Source organism: Passer montanus, unplaced genomic scaffold (genome assembly GCF_014805655.1).
Source record: "Passer montanus isolate IOZ18808 unplaced genomic scaffold, ASM1480565v1 scaffold214, whole genome shotgun sequence".
Classification (NCBI taxonomy): domain Eukaryota; kingdom Metazoa; phylum Chordata; class Aves; order Passeriformes; family Passeridae; genus Passer; species Passer montanus.
Window position 1 is genome coordinate 1 of NW_024366748.1, and position 22209 is coordinate 22209.

The 22209-nt window shown below is 38.2% G+C and overlaps 1 protein-coding gene across 11 annotated transcripts in view; it reads left to right on the forward strand.

Moving 5' to 3' along the window:
- Positions 1–2173: 2173 nt before the first annotated feature.
- The window catches only part of TNS3 (tensin 3), a 148736-nt gene continuing 128700 nt past the window's right edge, over positions 2174–22209 (forward strand). For 2 of the 11 annotated variants that reach the window (XR_005627494.1, XR_005627493.1), the window contains exons 1-2: positions 2491–2942; positions 3540–3703. Coding sequence is in view for 6 of the 11 variants with exons in the window: in XM_039709551.1 (XP_039565485.1) it covers positions 3683–3703 (21 nt within the window). In the remaining 5 variants the exon portion in view is untranslated. Of the gene's footprint in view, positions 2215–2489; positions 2943–3539; positions 3704–11446; positions 11519–19717; positions 19759–22209 lie in introns of those variants that run through there. The other 9 variants (XM_039709552.1, XM_039709556.1, XM_039709554.1 and 6 more) reach the window with 8 other exon arrangements.

A 22209-nucleotide genomic window follows, 5' to 3' on the forward strand; every position in this document is an offset into this window, starting at 1 on the left:
AAAAATACAATTTTCTATTCATAACAGCTTTCATCCCTTTATTTGATGGGCATAGATCTGTCCCAGGTCTTAGATGTACACTAGATGCAGTGAAATCTGTGGGCTAAGCAGCGGTATCTTCAGTTTGTTGTGACAAAACTCCTCTCTCCTCACCCTAAAACTTCAGATACTGTTGACTGAAGTGCCATTTATGACCATAGGAACCGTAATGTCTAAAGCTTTTATCACTATTATTCAGGTGTTGGAAGCAGACTGAAACCCTGAGAAACCAGACCGATACTTATGTTATAGGTCCAGAATTCTGAGATGCAGTTGGTCAGGTATAGTTTGTTTCCATTCAAGAAAATTCAATCCATGCTGGTAGTTTGTTCCATTGGGAGAGGAAAATGTTGGCAGAACAGAGAATCCCTCTGCTCCCGGGCTCCCTCCATATCTGATAAGATTGCAAGTTTTGTTTGGCTTTGCAAATGAAGAATGTTTTCTCATGCAGATTGTACCAACATGCATACATATGGAATACTTAAGAGGGTATTCACTGAGTAATCTATGCCTCATAAAGCTTGGAGAGGTCAGATGGGATACAAAGAAAACAGAAATTAAGTCTTGTTAATGATATAGTTAGTAATTCGTGCAGATAAAATATATAACTGTATGAAATATATATACCAAACCAACTGTACATAGAGAAAGGGGGGGAAAGAATTCCATTCTCAGGATGATGAAACCGCAGCAGGCTGGCAAGGAGACACTATGACATTTACATGCGAAGGAAACTTCGGCTGCACAAGAGATGGGCATTCATGGAGGCATGTATCCAGTGACGCCCAAGAGATGATGGCCCGGACGAGATACCTATCTGAGATAACCGGAGCCATCAACACCTGCTGCCTGAATACCAGATTCCGGGAATCGGGGAAGTGCATTAATCAATTCCCGGAGGAAGGCTTTGTGCAGCCCGGACAGAAGAAAGGACACAACTTGAATATGAAGAACTCTGAAAAGAAACAAAGGGATTCTGCCACGGGCAAAATAAAAGAGGACAAAGAACGGCTACCTCAAAAGGGCTAGTGTGGACGAGGTGGATCTGGTGCTCTTGAGACCAGATCTAAGTCCAGCCAGCCTAACTCCCAGGGGTGTTGCGCTGTCCGTTTGATTGTCGGCTGTCAGGACTGTCATGAATAAATTAATTTTTATTTTACTAGAATTAGAATTAGGCGTATTTCATTTTTACCTATAACAAGTCTCAAAAAGATGTGTACAATTTTCAAAATTAAGATTTTTTTTTTTTAGCTGAGAGGCAGCAAAATGAGACATTTTGAGCAAATATACTATATTTTTGCACTTATTTGTGTTAAATAAAGCTCTTTCATGTGTTACACAGATTAAATCAAGAGGGGCAGTAACTAGCATTTACAGTTCAGGTTGGCAAATTAAACCACAGTGCAGAGAGCTAGTGCAAAGTCCACTAAAATCTAGTTTTAAGATCTTGGTTTCTGCTGCCTGGTTTAACCCCTGTTAGTAACACTCAAATTCTGATTTTCATTTCCTTTGCTTCTGAACTAATTTTGAACAAATCCCGTTATTTGAAGAAGGAAAGGACTTCATCTCTGTTTACTAGTTTACAGTTATCAAGGGAAACTCACCAACTTTTGCTTCTAAGTACCTTCTGTTTTTATTAGAGGATTAAAAAAAATATTTTCCCCAAATAACCTATGCACCAAGTGTCTTTGCCTTGTGTGTATTCTTCACAGAACTGAAGAACTTTTATGATGTAGGTCAGGACTGTGACATTGCAAACTAAAATACCACAACATGGAAGAAAGCCAGCATTTGTCATGAGTGTTTTAGAGAGTGGGTTGGAAAAGGAGAACAATAACTGACAAGCATGCCAGAACAAGAAAACGAAGCAAAAAATATTTTTTCCTGGGCTTAACTTGAGAGCTCTTGATTGGAATAAATAGGTGTGTGGTTTTTGTAAAAAAAAAAAGAAAAAGATGTGTGTGTATAAATGTGTCTGTGTATATCTATATATCTATCTAAATTCATATTAAATACATCCATGAGCTTACCATATAGCTTACTATGTAGGCTTCTGACAGTCATCTATGTAACATTCAGTAAATCTCCTAACATGATTATAACTTCATGCTATTTGCAGGATGTCATTGACTTAATTTTGCTGGTCTTTTCACCCTTTCTCCTCCATTTTGTAACGTAAGTACTGAACTAGGGTGAACAGGTTTTTTAGTATATTATTTTAGAGGTGAAGATTCTTCCCCATGTATATAGTTTGTGTTACACATAACCTGTGGAAAGCATGCTAGAATTTGTTACTTGATAAATCTGTAGCTTGAAAGTGATTCATTATAGTTATGTGGTTAAACTGCTTTTGCAAAAGCAATATAATAGTGATTGAGATTTGGACTTTGAAATGCACCTTCGGTAATAACTTGCTCATTCTTTGAAGATGGTTCTTGCTCTTAAAAGTCACATACTTCTTGCAAAAAGAGAATAAAAAGGAAGGAAGATAAAAATGAAATATGTATCTGGAAGTGGGAAAACAAAAATCACTGAAATGTAACTACTGGTTATCCCAGCCAATGAACTATTGTGTTTTGTGCAGGGGCATTATTGTGTTGCTATTAAGAGCAAGCAGGAACAGATTTTATTTTCCTAGCACCAGATATCCTGCCATTTGTTGACTTTTTTTTTGTTTGTTTGTCTTATAATTTATCTCATGTTACTCATTAACTGATGTGGCTGATGCTATAGTCATGTGAAGGAAAATTACCTGCAGATTCACTGGAATCAGAATTCTTCATAAAAGAAATTATTTTTAATCATTTTTTTCCATCAATATGGGACTTTTTCAAACTAAGGCTGAATGAAGGAAATATCACACCAGGAAAATGTTTTCATATTAACTATGTATGCAAGAACAGGTAATTTGTCTTTGAAGTAGTTGCTTGATTATTTGTGACTAAACTAACAATGTACCTCTCTGTCTATGTGCTGGGCACCAAAAAGGTAGCTCTTTCTTAAAAGGCAAAACATTCTTACATTCTGGTGTGGCTTGTTAATATGTGAATATTATTCTGTACAGAAGTACAGAAGCTAAATCCACCTTGGTGTGGAGCTATAAAATATTCCACTAGTGCATATGCAGTACACTTCTTACAAGAATAAAGAAACTATTGAAAGCTGACAAACCTGGTTATTGTAGATGTTTTTAAGATTAGCTGTAGCTTCAGTAGGTGGACCAGAAAAGTCCTTCTGAAATTTATTGTTTTGTGCGGTTGGTACAGAGTGTGTAACTTTTTAAACCAATGACTGAGACCTTTATACTTGGTTTCCTATCTCTGCGTTGTCACTGTATTTAAGTCTTGCTGTTTTACTTTTTAGCTCTGTACTTTTTCTATAAAACTTATTTTTTAGCATGTCTCAGACCTTTGAAAACTAGGAAAGAGACTTGGAGCCACTCACATATTCTCAAACTAGACTATTTGGATGTCATAATATCCTCTGTTATCTGTTAACAGGTTAAAAAACTCTCTTGCTTTTAGCCTGTGTCTGGGTTAACAGTGGAAGAATTTGCTTCAACTGCTCATGAGAACTGAAGCTGGAATACAGCAACGTCTTGATTATTTTGCTTCATCTGTGAAGAAATGTGCTATCTGTGTATATGGAATTAGAAGCAAAAAAGGTCAGTGCATCTTGGGTGTTCATTGAGTTTTGTAGCTCAAAAACAGCAGTAGGACACCAAAATCTTTGATTTCTGTAAAAAGGAAGTGCAGAAGACACAGAATCAGAAGAAGAAAATTTTTTGTAAAGTCACTTTGCTATATATAGCTGTTTCAAGTATAAGGGAGCTCAGGGAAGAAAAAAAATCAAGTGTTATTTTTAGTGCTAGCTCTCATCTTCTCACAGACCAGAGTTGCCTGAATAAGATGCCACTAATCTGCAGAGATCTGCAATTCTCTTTTTAAGTTCTTGTCCACTGGATGTCCCCAGTGTTCTTATGTCAGAAGAAAGGGGATTTTTCTTAGGCAGTGAGTCAGCTGTAATTAGCTAGCAAATTACAGCAGAACTGTGTTTTAGTTAGCCAGAGAGGTAAAGATATGCTTGATTCTTCAAGGGTTTTGATCAGTGGAGTGAAGGCAGACATCAGAGATTATATTTATGTATGTCAGTGATGACAATTTTATTCCATAGTGGTTCCAGTAATAATTACATGAGCATGTAATGTTAGTTCATCTCTTCCACTGCACTACACAGCCAGTCTGCCAACTCCTTTGGTGTTTCCAGTAATTCTTTCTTCCTGGTGTATGCAGTGAGAGGAAAGAAATTGAAATGTCATGTTTATCTATTTTAACTTTAGGTGTTGCTAATGAGAACACAAGCCAAACCATTTTATAAGTATGAGGTAATTCCATGGTCAGGACAACTGAGACAGTCTTTCCTCCCTAGATGTAGGTGTTCGTTGCTTGTGGTGGTGGTGCAGGGTGCATGTGTCTTTGATTCTTTCAGCTGGGCACTGTTCTGCTTGGTAGTTTGTCACTTTGCTTGAAAGGAGAGTTGGTGGTTGTAATTCAAGGTGACATATGAAGTTTTACATGCTATGTTAGGCAAGAGATCACCAAGGCAGATGATGTCCTATTGGAAAAGCAGGCAACCCCAGATGCAGGGAAGAATGAGGAGCAGGACTCCATGATATCAGAAGGCTAATTAATTACTTTATTATACTATATTATTCTATACTATATTACACTATATTACACTGCATCTAAGCTGAAGCTGAACAAGAACTCAAGAAAATCTCATGACTGTCCCCTGACTGACCGTCGGGACACAGCTTGCAGGGATTGGTCAAGAAAATAAAACACTCACACCAGAATCCAATTACCAAATCCCTTCAGGTAAACAATCTTCCATAATGCATTCCACTTGTGCATAAACATAGGAGCAGCAAATGAGATAAGAATTTTGATCATTCTTTTCTCTGCTTCTCCAGGAAAAAACCTGAGAGAGAGAATTGTTTCTATCTTTTCAGAATCCTACAATGTCCTTGCTTCCCGCAATAGGCATGTTATTATGACAGGTTAGTTAACATCTTCCATGTATGGGTGTTTGGTTGGACAGAGTAGCGAATCATGAGTTGCAGTCACAAAATGAACTGCAGAGGTGCAGCATATTAAAACCTTGGACTTGACCCCACTGAGGAGTCAGAGGGGAGAGCAGACAAAGTGCAAGAGTTCAATCTGTCCTGTTTTCTTTAAGGGTAGTCTAGAGATCATGAGTGAGCTGGGAGTTGAAGAAACAATGTGCTACTTTTTTTTTCCCCCTTTCTAGGAGTAATTTATGATTTAAGAAGCACTGACAATTGGAGATCAGTCTTTTTCATAACCATATATGGAGGCAAATGCTGTCTTTTCCATGCTAGTAGTTAAAAGCTGTTCCTGAGTGTTTAAGCTGGAGTTGGTTGTCCTTGTGTAGTCAGGTAGTAGCCCCTTTGACTCTTTGCCTGTGATGTGTACAGTTTTGATGTTTCTTTTTGTTCTTGCAGCTTGTTCTGTTGCATGGGCTGCATCTTCATTGTAACATTCTAAGGATCACAAATGACCTGAGTATGAGGCCCCCTGTACTCAGTAACCCACTCTGTATACCGTGAATTGAGTCATGATAGGAGTGTTCAGAACATCATAGCAGCTGTTCTGAAAGAAAACTCCACCTTTGTTGTCCAGGTGTTGCTGCAGAGTTTCTGGCTCCACTCTGCTGGCTGAGAGACAAATCTGTCTGTCCTGGAGAGCCATAATTTTGAAGGTGACATGGTAAATGAAACAGTTTTCACTGGGGTTAACCTCAAGGTACTTGTTAAAGTGAGCATTCATGATGACTTACTGAAGCTTAGCTGAGTGGTGTAAAGGGATGAACCTACAGTCTTTAGACTGTATGTGTGAGATTTGAGGGTGCCTGCTATATGAGACTGTAGAAGTAATCTAACTCTTGGTTTTCCCTAGATCATAATGCAATCCAAGTTAGTAATGCTTTTCCTGGCTTTCTTTGTGTTTTGGTTCCTGAATATCAAAATACGGGGGTTTGGGTTTTTTTGATGTGATGTATACAGACTATGTTCTTCATAGGAAGTGTTTTTAATTTGGAGGCAAATCTCTGAAGATATGAGTCCACAGAATATCTGTTTTTCTTCCCCTGCTAAACCCATGACCCAAAGTCAGTTCCAGAACAAGGGTAAGGTGTTGGGAACTGCTGAAGTTCTAGATTTCTTGAAAAACAGAATATTTACTCATTAACTAAAACTGAGGTGATGATTAAAGGCTAACCCTTCATGTTTCCCTGTATATGTGACGTGAGGGAAGGCATTACTCTTCACCTGGTTTAATTGGTTAGAGTATGTGAGCAGGGCACTGAGTTTGCATTGAGCTAGGCTAATGTTTTAGGGAGCTGAAAGTAGATAGTACAGCTGACAGCAGCAATAGATGCTGAGGTTCTGTGCCTGATCTGATTGGTGCTTCTTTGACTGTCTGGACAGAGCTCAAACAATGCAGCTGGGACATCTCCAAAGGTACTATCTTTTTTTCCTTAATCATAATGTTTTATTCCCGGTGGTGACACCCTGCTTTCTTCCAAGTAGCTATGAGCTGGTAAGTATTTTTGGCACTACTGATATCCATCAGGTTTTATTAGGTTATAGGTTAGATTATTCTTGTAGTCTCCGGTAACCTCTTATTATTTCAGTACTGTGCTATCACCTTCCTCTCTGAAGGCTTGACAAATTGGTTGGCTTGGATTGGCAAATTGAAGGCTTGGTCTATTCCTGAAGCTTGTTACTGTGTGCTGTCCCATGCAGGAATCCACATGTTTTATGCTTTTATTTGTGTGTTTTAAATATAAAAAATACTTCAGTAATTATTTGTTTCAACATACTCATGTTTCATGCCAATTTGGAAGTACAAGTACTGTAAGATTTATTGGGACCTGTTATTTTTTTGTTCCTGATGAAACCCATACTTGCTTAGGATAGGAAAACCTTAAGCCTTTTCTGGCTTGCAATACTGTATTTGGTTGTTTTAGCTCCAAGGATGAGTGATGCTAGGAAGATGGATTCTAACAGTTACTTACTGAACCAGCACTGGCAGCTGCTAGTATCATTACTAGGACTAAGCAGCCACCAGCTGATGCACAAGTGTCAGCCAAGAACTCTATGTATTTTAGATAAATGATACAACCACTGGCAATTAGCAATCCTACATCTCACTTCTGCATTGCTGTGTGAATTGGCCAAGTTACTTTGTACATTTTTGTGTCTTGATTTCCCTGTGGGAAAAATAGAGGGAATGGTACTTACCTATCATGAGCCATAAAAGTCAAAAAGTGCTTTTAAAACTATTATCCTGTAAAGCAAAGCCTGGAAACTGAAATCAGTAATTTCTGGTATTAGGAGGAATGTGAGTATCAATTCATTGGAGGTCTCTCCTAGATTTGATCCAGTAAATTTATGAATTAACCCATATAGGAGTCTGAGGATCTTGTATAGCATCACTGCGAAATTTATAAATAGAAAATAAACCCTTTCTTTGTAGCTCACAGTATTAGGGGCATACTGGCAACAGCAGTTGCTCTTGTGCACACAACCCAAGTATTGATTCTGAAAAGGAAAACCAGTTACTGTGGTTCAGAAGAAATTTTAAACATATAGCAACCTGTGGGATATGTTACTAGTTGTTAATAATTCTGATTGAAGTTGGTTTGTGTGAACTTGGTTTATGTGTACATGGGGCAACGGAGATAATGTAGTCCCAATGGACTCTGACCTGGTGGCACATAAAGAGTGTAGATGGCATAACTGGCCTAACCTGTTTTAGTTTACTAGCAGGATTGTGGACTGAGGTGTATTCAGTCACCAAATAAACATTTACTAGTTTGGGCAGAAGGAGTGGAATTGTATTTAAATTTCTTGCAGGGATATCTGTAGGTGAAATATTTTCACTACACAGTATACAATATGTCTTATTTCTGAGAGTGAGACTGAGTAGGCTTGCTTTTGGTGTGAAATGTGGTGACATTTTTATATTAGGAGTCTTTGTTCAGCACCAGTAAATTTTATCTATTTAGTGAAGAGTTCTGTTGTTCTGAAGGAGAAATAGCTGCAAGCAGTTTCTTTTACAACTGTTTTGAGTGTAAAGTTTTGACAAGATCAAGTAGTTGAAAGGTTTAGACAATAGGGAGGGTAACATCTATTGAAATTAAACAAAACTTTGTGGCATCATAATCTCCTGCTGAACCATGGATTTATCCCCATTCACTCCAGCTAAGGAATACCTTTTAGTCTTCACATGAATAAACAATACATATGCCTTCTTTAAATCAGTGTTGCATCTATTTAATCAATGTAAAGGTTGCCTATATCGCGCTCCTTAAACTGGCTTATAGCAAGATAGTAGTTAGACTCTCAGTGAAATATTTCTTGGAAGACTATTGAACCCTGATGAAATTCACAGATGTTCTTTTTCTTCAAAATGTGTGTTTTATTGAGTATTTTCTTTTGTCTTGTTACCAAACTGGCCCTTCACATTTCTCATGAACCACACGTCTTGAAGCTTTGTAATGACATCAGGAGCCTAATATATCAACTCAATGCAGCTGTTTGGGCTTTCAGGTGGTAAAATATAAAGTAGTTCCTGTGTTCTAACACTACTTACTTTATGGTGTCATGCACATTCCTCAGAATGTGGGATGGTGTTAGTCTAGCTCTGTTAATTCAAATGTTTAGCAGAGATGATGTATTCTGTTGCACTTAATTTTATTTCATGAAGAAACAATGGACTATTTGTGGAAATGGTCTTTCATCACAGAGATTTGTATCTTAACCCAAAAATGGAAGAAAAAAAAAAAGGGGGGGCGGGGGGGGAGTGTCATGGTCACTGTATTTGTTTGTTTTTACCTTAGAGGTGAGTGAGCTTATATAGTGCTTCTAAAATTAGATAAAAATCAAAGGCGGTAGATTTGTTTAAATGGCCTTTACTGGAATTATTAGATCTTATTTTGAAAGATTGTTAGTTAATCAGTTGATAGTATTTCTTAAATTGATGTTTTTAATTTAAAAAAATGCTGACAACTTAAGTCTTTTTCTCTAGTGCTGTCAAAATAAGAAAAGGTTTAGGCCCTAACGATAAAGCTCTGAATACTTGTTTTCATCTATTAAAAAAGATAAAGATTAAAAAGAAAGCCAATGGAAGTATATTATTTTAGAGATAATTTTTTAATTCCAGGAAATAGTCTAGAGTATTTTAAGATGCTTCAAAAGTGCAGTAAGGTAGTCTTCTTCACTGAATTTCTTTTTTGTCCTTCATGAGAGTGTATATTAGAAAAGAATGAAGCAAACTAAATCTTAATTCTTCAGTCCCATCATCTATGCTGCCAAATTTCTTGAAGTAAAGAAATGTGTGAAGGCCCAAACCTCTTACATACATGAATTCTTATCTTAAAATGACTTAATTATGAAAGGTCCTTATGACTGCAGGACTTGTCAGTTTTAAGACACGTTTAAAAAGTGATCTTCAGCACAAAAATTTCTGATTTAACCTTAATAGCCTTTCTTCCTTACTGCCCCCTTTTTTTCTTATGTTTTTTTTCCAAATGGTTACCCAAAAATTTTGCATACCTCTAGTCTGTCACTTAAATATCACTTGTCATAACTAGCTGTTATAATGTGGACAAATTAAATGGACATATATTTTATAATATATGTAAAGTAAATTTTACCTAAATATAGGTAAAGTATATTTTACCCTAACAGTCACTTCAAGCTGAAGTTTGTTTAGCTGTTTTGCTAAGTCTTTGACTGGAAGTTTGATAGTTTTGATAGAAATTCGGGAAGGGCATCAATGGTTCTGGTTCCCACCCCCTTCTGCTTCATTATGCAAGCTTCTTTTCTGCCTGTAGAAAGAAAAATCGAAGACTTGAATATTCAGGCCCCTCCTAACAAACCTGATTTTGAACAGTGAGTGAGATTGTGCTCTGTACTGTTTCAAAATAGGGGAAGAAGAGAATAAAAGTAATTGTAGGAGAAATAGAGATTGGTTTGCTTTTTTTTTTTTCGGTGTGTGTGTTTTTAATTTGGTTTTTTTAAAAGGAGCAGAAGCATACCTTGAAAAAAATGCTGAAGAAGTGAGTGTGAAGTCACAAAGGCTTCATTTTAATTGCCTATCTCATTTTTTTTACTTGAAATCCATGGTACATATACACCTACATACGTTAAACCTAGTGCCAGTATTTTCTCAAAAATGTTAAAAATTAAGAACTGGAAATACATGTTGATATGTAGAAGTTAAACCAAACTCCCAGCTATGTATGGGTAAAGTGAGGAAGAGAACAGGAAACTTTAAGAAAATTCAGTACTCTTAACAGTGCTTGAAAGAATGCTTGTCCCCTGTTGCAAAAGAACCCTCTCCTTCCTTTTATTCATGCTGTTGAATGTAATCCTCTCCAGAAGCTTTGTATGAGAAAGATCAGTGAATATGAAAAAATTATTTTTTATCCCTCTTGCATTAATTTTTAAACATGTTTTGAGAAAAATAATGTGAGACAATTTACTGTTCCCATGGAACACAGTCAATCTGTTTTTAATGTGGGCATGCAAGAGATTTTTTAAGAAATAGGAAGTTGAATAATTGTTTGTAGTATTGGGAAGGTCTGTGCATGTAGATGAAGGATTGCATTCTCCAATTTCATCTTAAGTGGGGTGTCATTACTAGCAGATATGTTAATTTGGGTTAGTCAGGCACGAGCTTCAAACACAGTGGAGTTTGTAACAGTAACTAAACTGAGCTAAAACCTGACATATACAATGATTTTGCTCTGCTAGCTCTGAATTTGGTTTCTGGCTTACATCAGTAAATGCTTTTGTGAAAAATTTATCAAGTGGATTTGGTTGTAGTAAATGTCTGTGACTAATGGCTAATTAGTTCTCATGTTTTCTTGTCCTCCTTCCAAGAAATAGTGTGGAAAGCTTATGGAAAACTAGGAACATGCCCAGCTCCATTATTTAGGTAAACTTCCTTTTTTCCCCCCTATATACTACATTCAGACTTTAGCTCACAGGATCTGTGAGATGTATGCATGCATGATGTAGTGAAGGTGAAGGACATGCTAAATCTACAAGACTTTCCCATTGATACTAACTTTCCTGGCTCCTTCCAAGACTGTCACCAGAGCAGTTCTTAAGGCAGTGCTGCAGGCTATAGCTGCCTGTCTCATACAAGTGCCTGCACATCATGGGAAGGGAAATGCAACAGCTTTGTTCTGTTCTCTCGTTTGTTTGCAAAGGGTGGAAATATCCAGTGGAGGTTTGTATTTGTCTGTTCAGTTCCTGCTCTGTCACCATCCAGAACCATAGTGCTCATGTCTCCATGAAAACTGTGGGCTTTGGAGAAACGTTTAAGGAGGGATGTTTCTTCACTTCTGGTTCATACAGCTTTTCTGAAGTCACAAGGAAGCAAAGGTGAAACTTTTGCTTGAAACTTCTTGAATTTTTTTTTAAAGCTCTCTCTGTCTTGCTGTTCAGTTTTTCTTTATTAAATTTTGATGTGTGCTTTTCCCTTCCTTTTTTTTTCTCTTTCAGCTTCTTAAAAAGATTTTCCTAGTTTTCTCAATTTCTTGATTTGTAGTTATAGATATGCAGAAGAAGAGACTAATGAGACACTTTCTGGACAAAACCTGTGAGCTGATGCCTGATTTGAAATACTTGACAAGATTGTGGTTTAAACCTTTTTTGGATTTCAGTTCTCCAGAAGCGGGCTGGTGTGGGTCTCTTTGTACTGCATTTCTGTGAGGTTTGTTTTTTAGTTTTAGATTTCAAGTGCTTACCAGAGTAAGGCCACGCTCTTCAGAGACATGCAGAGTTGAAGTTCCAAAATGCTGCTTTAAGTGAAGTCAGTCTCTTGTTAGTAAATGTCTCTTAGTCATAAGAGAACACAGAGAATAAAACTGCATGAATTGGCTACTCCAATCCCTTAAATTAATGAAATGCAGTGATCCTGAATTGAGCTGTGCAAGGCACACTCAATTCAAAAGCTAGTCATTGCATTTGTCAGGAGGGAGGGCTCACATTGTTTCTGGGAATATTAGAGGATTACAAGATTTAATAGGAATTCAAATATGAAGTTTTGTTATAATACAGTATGTTCAGTTCCAGGCATTCATCCAAAATTAAATGAAAAGCAGGCTTTCTTTGAACAATTGAAACAACAGAAACAGGGAATGAGCAAGAGGGAAAGGTTTGGTAGTTTCCAGAGCCAAGTTTGCCTGCTTATTTATTTTCTCGAAATTGACTTCAAACATTTCTACTGAGTGTAGTACTTTTTCACAAGGCAGAAGCTTCTCCTTTTCAGAAGTGTAACACTAATTACTATAGCAGACAAATCCAGAAGCCTGGTTTTCTTTCAAGATATAGCATGCTTCTTTCTGCCTTCCCAGCTTTCTTTTTCTAAAGCAAAATTATCCATGTTTCAGATTCCTCAGTATCAATAGTTTTCAGATGGCATAGAAATTTTTCTTGTATGTTTGACTTCACTAAAAAGTAAATGGGCTCGCATAGGTTCTGCTTGACAGCTTACACTGGAAAAGGGAAATACCCACTACAGGGTGTATTTTTTCCTGCTTATCTGCATAATTTTCTATTCTTTCGTAGCTTATCCTCAGAGTGACAGATCTTATATCCCTTGTGAAGATGACTCTGATTAATATTTGAAAATGCTTTTTTGACACTGGAATGTGTGAAAGGATAGGACAGTAATAAAGCCATCACTATAAGTGAATGCTAGCCAAATATTGAAATAATAAACGACTGTGGCATTACTTTTACAATGTAATTGAGGACTTGCCACTTGCCTTTCAAAAGGAAAACACAAATCTTTTAGTGTTAATTTAAAAATCTCTTTTTCTCACAGTCAGAATTCATTGTAAAAAGCACAATGAATCATGTATCTATGTGGACCCTTCCCTTCAGAAAGAACTGTGAAGGAAGTGTGATACTTTAGCTATAAATTCTGATGTTTGGTCTGACTGCTATATAATGGTGGATTTTGTTTGTTTGTTGCATAACTAAACTTCAGCCTCTGGCATCCCATTCAGTTTTTGTTCTCTATCATGTCAGAAGTCATACTTGCTTCATTTAATTTAGGTTTTTCACATTGGTGCAAAAATCTAGTACTTGATCATAAGTAAAATGGTGTGGCAGAAGTGTTACATAAGAACTTGCTTTTGATTGTTCTCATTTAATGTCATTGAATGTTGGACTCGAACCTCAGGCCTGTTCTCGGGAGAAATGTCTTGGAGAACACCAGCTGGTAGGTTTTGAGGGTGGAAAGGAGGATTAATTGGGTTTTGGATGTCTTTAAAGTGCAATCCATGGGAGAAGTGTTCAGGGCAAGGTAGCCCTACTGATGAGCAAAACAAAGTTAACTGCAGTGGTGGCTGGCCTTGAAGAGGAAAGCGATTGCCCCTTTGGGATGTCCCTGCTAGCTGTGGCCAGAACCACCAGCAGCACTGGGACACTCTCCCGATCCTCACTCCGGTCAGGAGGGTGCCTAAGGCTTTCGCTTTGAGGGACAAGGATCAGCGAAGAAAGGGCTGCTACCCAACAGGACGAGGAAAAGCGACAGACTACAGCCGTAGTGTAACCCCAATTTACTGATTTATGGGCTCCAAGAGAACTGACAAGACCCTGAATTGGGCTGTGACATTAACTTTTAAAGAGCGGAGGATACAGAGGTGGAGTCTGGTCTTAACTAATCAGTGAGAGGGTGGGGGTGGACAGATGGTGATGGACACAGTGAAACAACCAATAGAGAAAAGCCTGGGGAGGGGCCCTGGCTTCTGAACCAATCACTCGATGCCCTGGCTGGAAGACTAGAGGAAAAGGATGGGCTGCCAAGTGATGGACAGGGCACCAGGGAGGGTCTAAGGAACAGATACATGGGTTGCCAAGGGGAATGGGGAGGAGAAAACTGGGCTGACAGGGCGGGTGAGGAGAGAGAGAGAACCAGGGCAGAACCACTACAAACAAAGGGGTACATGTAACAAACCAATTTACAGCTTAACAGTGCTAAAGCATATAAAACACACCACAACAGTTAACAAAGGTGAAGAAACTATAAGTGGTGTCATTTTATTTTTTGCTATAATGACTTCATTTTTCCTTCAGAGAGGCTGTTTTTAGGGAGTCATTGTCAAAAATCTGTGATGGTTTTCTTCGGTAATGGTAGGAGAGTTGGGATTGGTTTTGGAATTATTTTATTTGTTCCACAGAAAAGTGTTTTTTATTTCTAACCATGTCAATCCAATTTCCTTTGAACTGTCTTTACTGGGGGGTGACAAGGATGCTTTGTCATATTTGTTATTGAAATGCTGTGATTGGAGAGGTGCAGAGGTAGAATCATACAATCACAGAATGGTTTGGTTGGAAGGGACCTTAAAAGATTGTCTAATTTCAACTCTCCTGCCAGGGGCATGGACACCTTGCACTAGACCAGATTGCTCAGAGCCTCATCCAGTCTGGCACTGACCTCTTCCAGGGATGGGTATCCACAGCTTCTCTGGGCAACCTGTTCCAGTGCTTCACTACCCTCACAGTAAAGAATTTCTTCCTAATATCTAATCTGAAAGTAACCTCCTTCAGTTAAAGCCATTCCCCCATGTACTATCACTGCATACGCTTGTTAAATGTCCCTCTCCACTTTCCTTGTAGGCTCCCTTTAGGTATTGGAAGGCTGCTTTAAGGTCTCTCTGGAGTCCTTTCTTCGGCAGGCTAAGCAACCCCATCTCTCTTACCCTGTTTTCATAGGAGAAGTGATCATCTTCATAGCCCTCCTCTGTATCCTGCTCCAGCAGGTCTGCATCTTTCTTGTATTGGGGCTCCCAGAGCTGGATGCAGCAGTCCAGGGGGGTTCTCGCAGGAGCAGAGGGGCAATCTGCCTTGACCTGTTGACCATGCTGCTTTTGAGGCAGGCCAGGATATGGTTGGCTTCCTCAACTGGAAGCACACGTCGTTGAGATGTATCAAGCTTCACCAACATCCCCAAGTGTTTCTTCCCCGGGTTGCTCTTGATCCATTCTTGGCCCAGACTGTATTTATGCTTGGGATTGTTCCAACTGAGGCACAGGACTTTGGATTTGACTTTGCTGAACTTCATGAAGTTCAAACAGACCCACCTTTCAAGCCTTTTCTAGGTCCCTGTGCATGGCATTTTTTCTCTCCAGCATGCACATCACACAACTTAGTGTTGCCAAACTTGCTGAGGGTGCACGTGATCCCACTCTCCATGTCACTGAAAAGATGTTATAGTGCCAGTCTCAGTAGCCACCCAAGGAATACCACTGGTCTCCGCTTGGACATTAAGCCATTGACTGCAACACTGTGATTATCCAGCTAGTTCTTCATCCTCCAAGTGGTCCATCTGTGAAATCTATGTCTCTCCTATTTAAAGACAAGGGTGTTGTGTGGGACAATGTCAAATGCAATGCACAGGACCTGTAGATGATGTCAGTCACTCTTCCTTCAACTGCCAGTTGTTGTAATGCTGTCATAGAAGGCCACCAAATTTGTCAGGTGAGATTTGCCATTAGTGAAGCCATGTTGGCCATCACCAATCACCTTATTTCCCATGTGCCTTAGCTTAGTTTCCAGGAGGATCTGCTCTATGATCTTGCCAGGCACTGAGGTGAGACTTACTGGTTTGTAGTTCCCTGCATCTTCCTTATTTCCCTTTATAAAAATGGGGGTTATGTTTCATTTTCTTCCAGTCAGTTGGAGCTTCAGTGGAATGCTACAACTTCTCAAAAGTGATGGATAGTAACTTAGCCACTTCCAGTTCCCTCAGGACCCATGGATGTTTCTCATCATGTCCCATGGATCTGTGCTCCTTCAGGTTCTTTAAGTGGCCTTGGACCTTGTAGTCTCCTACATCAGTCAGTTCTTCATTCTTCCAATCTCTGCCTTTACCTTCATTGAGTACCTCAGCCTTTTCCATGTCCTGGGTAACCAAATCTCATATATTTCCTGAGAAAACCCACATTTTCCCTAGTCTTTCTTTCATCATCAGTATACCTATGGAAACCTTCCTTTAATGCCCTTGGCCAAATTTAATCGTGTGAGTTCCCTGGCTGCTCAGACAATTTTTCTGTTTTTCTTAGTCTCTACCTTCACTTTTTAGAGCGTACGTTTTTGTGTTTGAGTTTGTCCTGATGCAACTTGTTCATCCATGTGGGCCTCTTGAAATTTATGCCCAGTTTCTTCTTGGTAGGGATGCATAGCTCTTGAACCAGGAGGAGACAATCCTTGAATTTCATCCAGCTTTCTTGAGCCCCTTTTCCCTCCTGGGCTTTAAGCCCACGGCATTCTACCAAGGAGATCCCTGAAGAGGGCCAAGTCTGCTCTCCTGAATTCCAGGGTAGTGCGCTTGATATGCATGCTCCTCACTACCCCAAGGATCTAGAATTTCACTGCTCTGTCTTCACTGCAGCCCAGGCTTAACTTGAGCTTCATGTTCTCCACCACTCCATTCTTCTTGGTGAAAACAAAATCCAGCATAGCTCTTCTTCTTGTTTACTCATCTGTCACTTGAAGAAGGAAGGGATCAATGTGTTCCAGGAGCCTGCTGGATTGCCTGTGTCCTGCTGTGTCATCCTTCCAACAGATACTGGGTTGTTTGAAGTTCCCCATGAGGTCTAGGGCTTGTGACCTTTGAGGCCATTCTGTTTTCTGTAGAAGGCCTCATCAGCTTGGTCTTCCTGGTCAAGTGGCCTGTAGCAGGCCTGCACTATAATGTCATCTGTTCCTGCCTCCACCCCTTTCATCCTGACCTGTAAACTTTCAAATCAGCTCCTCATCCATCATGAGGTAGAACTCCATGCTCATTCACGGAGAGGACAACACCACCTCCTCATCATCCTTGCCTGTCCTTCCTAAAGAGCCTATAACCTCCCGTTCCAGAACTCCAGTCACAGGAGTTGTCCCAGTATGTTTCCATGATGTCAGTAAAGTCATAAGCATACATGTGTGTTATGCAGGTTAGCCATAATATACTGAGTATACTGTTATCATGGTGTTCAATATCTTATATTGAATTTAAGTATAATGACTACACGTGGGGCTAATGAAATGTGATAGGCATAAAATCTTCTGTTGTCTCTGATTTCTAGTTTTACATCTGGAAAATAATTCTCTTAATACACATCACACTTTCCCCATGAAAACCTCCTTTTATGCTTAGTATTAGGAAAAAACACCCCAAAAATGATGTGGTGAGATATATTAATATTTGGTGATGTTTTCCATGTGAGATATCAGACCTTTTGCCTATGGCGGTATGTCTTCCAAATAGAAGAGAAGTCAGAAACTGGAAACAGCAGCCATGGGAAGGAGGAAAGGGAGGATTTTCACAGTCATGTTATAGAGATTGTAAAATTTGGCTGTTCTTTTTATTTTTTTAATTAATTTTTTTCTTTACTTTTTTTTCACTTGGATGTCCCATAGATTTATGTGTGATCCCTTCCTTTTTATTTTTTTTAGGGCTTAAAACCACAAAGATTTGTCATTGGCACAGCTATCTCTTAGAGTGGTTAGAATCGTCACCCCATGATGGTGTAGTAAATAATGTTGAAGTTTCAAAGGAAATGTCAAGCCTTCCCTAAAATTTTAGGAATTTGAAGTTTAAGTCTTCAGTCTCAACAGGGCTGATAGTCTTGGTTAAGATGTTTTAGCTTGGATATTAGAATTACTTTCAAAGCCCCTATTCATATGTGTTCAGTCAGAGACTTGAAGCTGGATTGTCCACATCTTGAATAAATGTACTACAGAAGTTAGCCAGTTGAGGAGTTTGTTTGTAATTTTAGTCCTAGAGCTGATGAATAGGCAGCAGGAGTAGCAATGTTTGGCTTGGGGCAACAATTTTAAAGCTGTGAAGGGAGCATATGAAGGCTTGAGTGTAATCCCTTATTACATACATGCATACATACAGACACTCCATGTGCATACAAACATGTATGTTTACTTGAGATGGTTTTTTCAGCTGAACTCATTTCAGCAGTCTTTCCCTTAAGTCAGAAGAAAAAAGAAACGGTGTGATCCTACAAGCTGAGATAGTTATGTCAAGCCCTGTGCTTTCAGCACTCTGTTTCCTCTCAGTACTAAAGTGGAGAGAGCTATTGCATCTAGCGTGAGAGAATATGAGACATTTCAGTAGAAGCTTGACAAACTAGAGAGCAAATTCAAAACGTTAAAAAAGAAAGTGAAGAAGGGCTTCTTGCTTCTTATTCCAGATTCAACCTTACAGCTATCCTAGAAAACTTGCAGACTACACCAATCCAATGCCAGACTGAGAAATACATGGACATAAACCCCTTTTAACTGCCACACATTAGGTGTAAGCCCCATTTATGTCTCTATATGCAATTACACAAATAGGCTTGTTGTGGAAGAGTGGGTGCTGAGTTCAGCTTATGTATGAACTTTCTGGTGAAGGGCCAAAGCGGGCAGTGTGTTTTCCCAAGTGCTCTGCTCGTGCACCTGATGAGGTCTCTTTGTACGGAGATTTCCAAGTGAATCCAAAAACACTTTTGTGTGTTTTGCCTTTTTCTATTTGAGTCTTTGTTTTTTCCCAGTTAGCAGTAGATAAGACTGAAATAGTAGTAACTAAAGTTATAGTTATACAGTTGTTTGTCCTATATATCACCTTTGATCTGCTGAAAATCTGCTGGATGTTTCAAACAATAGGGTTCATGGGTTGAATTAACAACACTGATCAGTCTGTATGTTAGTTCTTCTGAATGACAGATTTGTACTTTCAACACTGGAGATTTCATAGCTGATAAGGTAAGTCAAGCTTTTAAGTAATAAAATCCAACAAACGCAAAGCCTATTCTCATGGATTAATTGTGAGTCAGTCTCACATTGTAAGCATTATGGTTGATGTGGGATGTTATGCCCTGGTAAACTGTGTGTGGTTCATTTAAGTTTTGAAGGTGTTGTACTTTATACACACTGAAAACATATAGCTCTTTCCAGCTGACATTTGTAACTTCAGTGAGCAAAAAAAGTTGACAGTTATGAAACTTCCTCTCTAGTTCAAAACATCTTTTCCACAGCAGGATTTAGAGACCAATTTTTAGTTGTACCACTGCTCATATTAGACTTTTTGTAGTAATGTATTGGCTCTTTCCTTTTAAAAGGTTTGTTTTAAACCTCCATTGATAAAATTTAGCATGTTTTTAAGCCTTGGGAAGATATTTTTTCCAGTACTTATAGAAAATTCTCAGCAGTTCACTTCATTAATGTCCACTCAAGTGTCTGTTCATGCTTTCATGAAAAAGCATAAAATGAGAGATTGGGTAAAAATGCAAAAAGGAATAAAGTGGTTAGCAATGTACATCTCCATAGATCTTGTACCTTGGAATAAACATTTCAGTTGCTGAGGTCTGTCATAGAGACCTGAATATGCAGGACAATAATGCAAAGCTAATTAATTTTCCATATCTGTTTGAAAGGTAGTTAGCTTATTAGTACTGTAGAATGAATATGTACTTCTGAATTTTTTTTTTGTGCATAAATATATATATATGTCTTTAGGAGGGGATTTCTTAGAATGTGCTTAAGCTATGTGGATAATTAAAGTAGTTTGTGTTAACTTTTCTCCTTTTGCAGACTAATAAGTCTGAGATGTTAAAAATCATGTAACCAGAAGTGTAAGTAATTCTGTTTTACTTACCTTTTTTTTTTTTTTTTACTTGGCCTGATTTATTTTCCTGCTTGTGGCTGCTTATTGTATCACATCTTCATTAAGCATTTGTTGCTAGCCATTTTCAAAGTACGCACTTTGGTTTCTGTACTGTGTGAAATTAGCTTCCGATTAGGACCATTAGTGTTTTTTTCCACCACTGAGTTTTTTTCAGAAACAATGAAATAAACTCTGCATTCCTTGTTTTTAAATCAAGCGTAGGAGAAATAAAGGGAAATATTATAGTCTTCATAGATTGAATTGTATACAGAGGCATTTAGAAAGTCAAGAGGTTTTTTTTTCAGCAAGAATAATATTAATTATTGTATTGTATTCAATATGAAATTGATCTGTTAGCTTATATTAGTTCCAGTTGCTATGACATGTTATTTAAAAAACAGATTAGATGCCACTTCCCAACCCTTTATTACTATGGCTGTAGTACTCCTGGTAAAAGTATAATTAATGACATTTATTGAAGTACAGTAGAACACAGTTGTCTAATTGATGTAGAAATTTCTGCAAATAGGAAGTACAGCCCATTTCAATACTAGCAGGACTTAGAAGTATACTTTTAGCACAATTTTTGTAAAATAAATAAGACAAAAAGAAAACTTTTTAAAATCCTTTGGAGTTACCTTTTAACAGAGATGTCAAATCTTGTAGATTTCTAAATAAATTATGGGAGATGCCTATAGTTAACTGTCTGCTTGTAGGCAACTGTGATGCAGGTGTTTGATTTACCACTGTGAAAATGAGGCTAAAATTTAAAAAGGGGCAGAAGGAAGGACTTGCAAGGACTCAGCATATGGTCTTGGCTGATTTATTGTTCAATTTCAGACCAGCTCTCTATTGCAATAAATGAGCATCTGTTTCACAGTATTAGTCCTCTGTGCATTGCATTTATTTTGTGATGCTGTCCATGGTTCTGTGCTGCTGGCTTCTGACATACCACTCTGTGCAGGATGTGAAGAGACTACCTATGCAAGACAGGAGATGTTCCAAGAGGTTTCATTTGTATTAGCAGTATTAGCAGTATAGTTCATTTCCTTTGTCTGACAATAAATGTTTTGCTACAACCAAGGGTATCTCTGTGTTGGATCCTTGCTGTTATCTACTCTGTTTCAGTAAAATTAGAATTATTTCTAATTGCTAGAATATATTTGATATTGAGACCAGCTAAAATGTCTAGTGACATGATTGTTCCACCTTTCAATTCACTGTTCTCCTCCTTAACTGGACAAATAGACTAAAATTAAAAAATCAAAAAAGCCTTCTTGGTTATTTGCATATGAATAATTGGTTTTGACAGCTGCTTATCGTGAAGCAAAATAGTGAGATCACTCTCTGATCTAGTTGCTAGTTGGAAGTTTTTAGTGTCTTTGCATTACATCTGAATACTTCAGAGGGTTTCCTCTTTCTATTGGTTGTTACACAAGCCAAGATCATACATTTCTTGGCTTTTTTTTTCTTTACATGTAATACTTTGTGCACAGCCATTTTGAATGCAGCTTTAATAGCAAGCAATGTTTTTTCAGCTGTGCTTTTTGTCTTATTGTGTTTTGCATTGATTATTATTTGACCATTAGTGAGCTTCCTGAAATTGTCAGTACTTAATTTCTGTGGACCAGTATATTCCAGGATTGGAATGCAGAAGAAAGGTCCAATCTGAAACACAGATGTCTATTTGGAAAAGAGAGGAGATGTAAAGCTACAAGACTGGGCAATTCACAGAATGCTGTCCCCAGACAGTGGGGCTGGATGCAGCCATGAGATGAGGCTTAGATGAGGCTTTTTCAATTCTCGTTCTGTGACTGCAGCACACATCCCATCTGTGTGGTGCTAATGGGAGGTGCATCTTTCTGTTTTCTTCTTTCTGACTTTGTGCCATGCTTGTTTTCCTTTTTTTATTAACTGAACTGTAATAAACTGCTTTAACTGTTTATTGTCTCTGGTATTGCTTCTTCTTTCTCTCTTTCCTTTGAATATTATTTCATGGCATCTGCTCCAGGAAAGAAAAACTCTCTTGTTTTTTTCTGGCAATATGTCTGCTATTGGAATATTTCTGGAGTCAGCCCTTGCTGCTTTATAGGAAAGCTGTAAGAACATCAGCCAAGACAGTTTTGCCTCAGTTATGACACTACCTAGAATTCAAAATTTTGTTAGCTTTTTTCTAGTGTTCAGGGTGGCTGTGAGGCATGGATAGCACATTGTTACTTGGGAAATCAAAAGCGCATTTTCTTACATTTAAAGGCCTTCCTCATAGACTGTTATTTTATTCTTAATATTAACATATTTAAAACAAATAAATTGAACTTCTTGTTTCAGTTAAAGGCTAGCAGAAGTGATTCTGTCATATTCTATTCAAGAATTGTGTGCACATAATCTTCTGCTAGTTAACAGGTGCTTTAAATTTGTG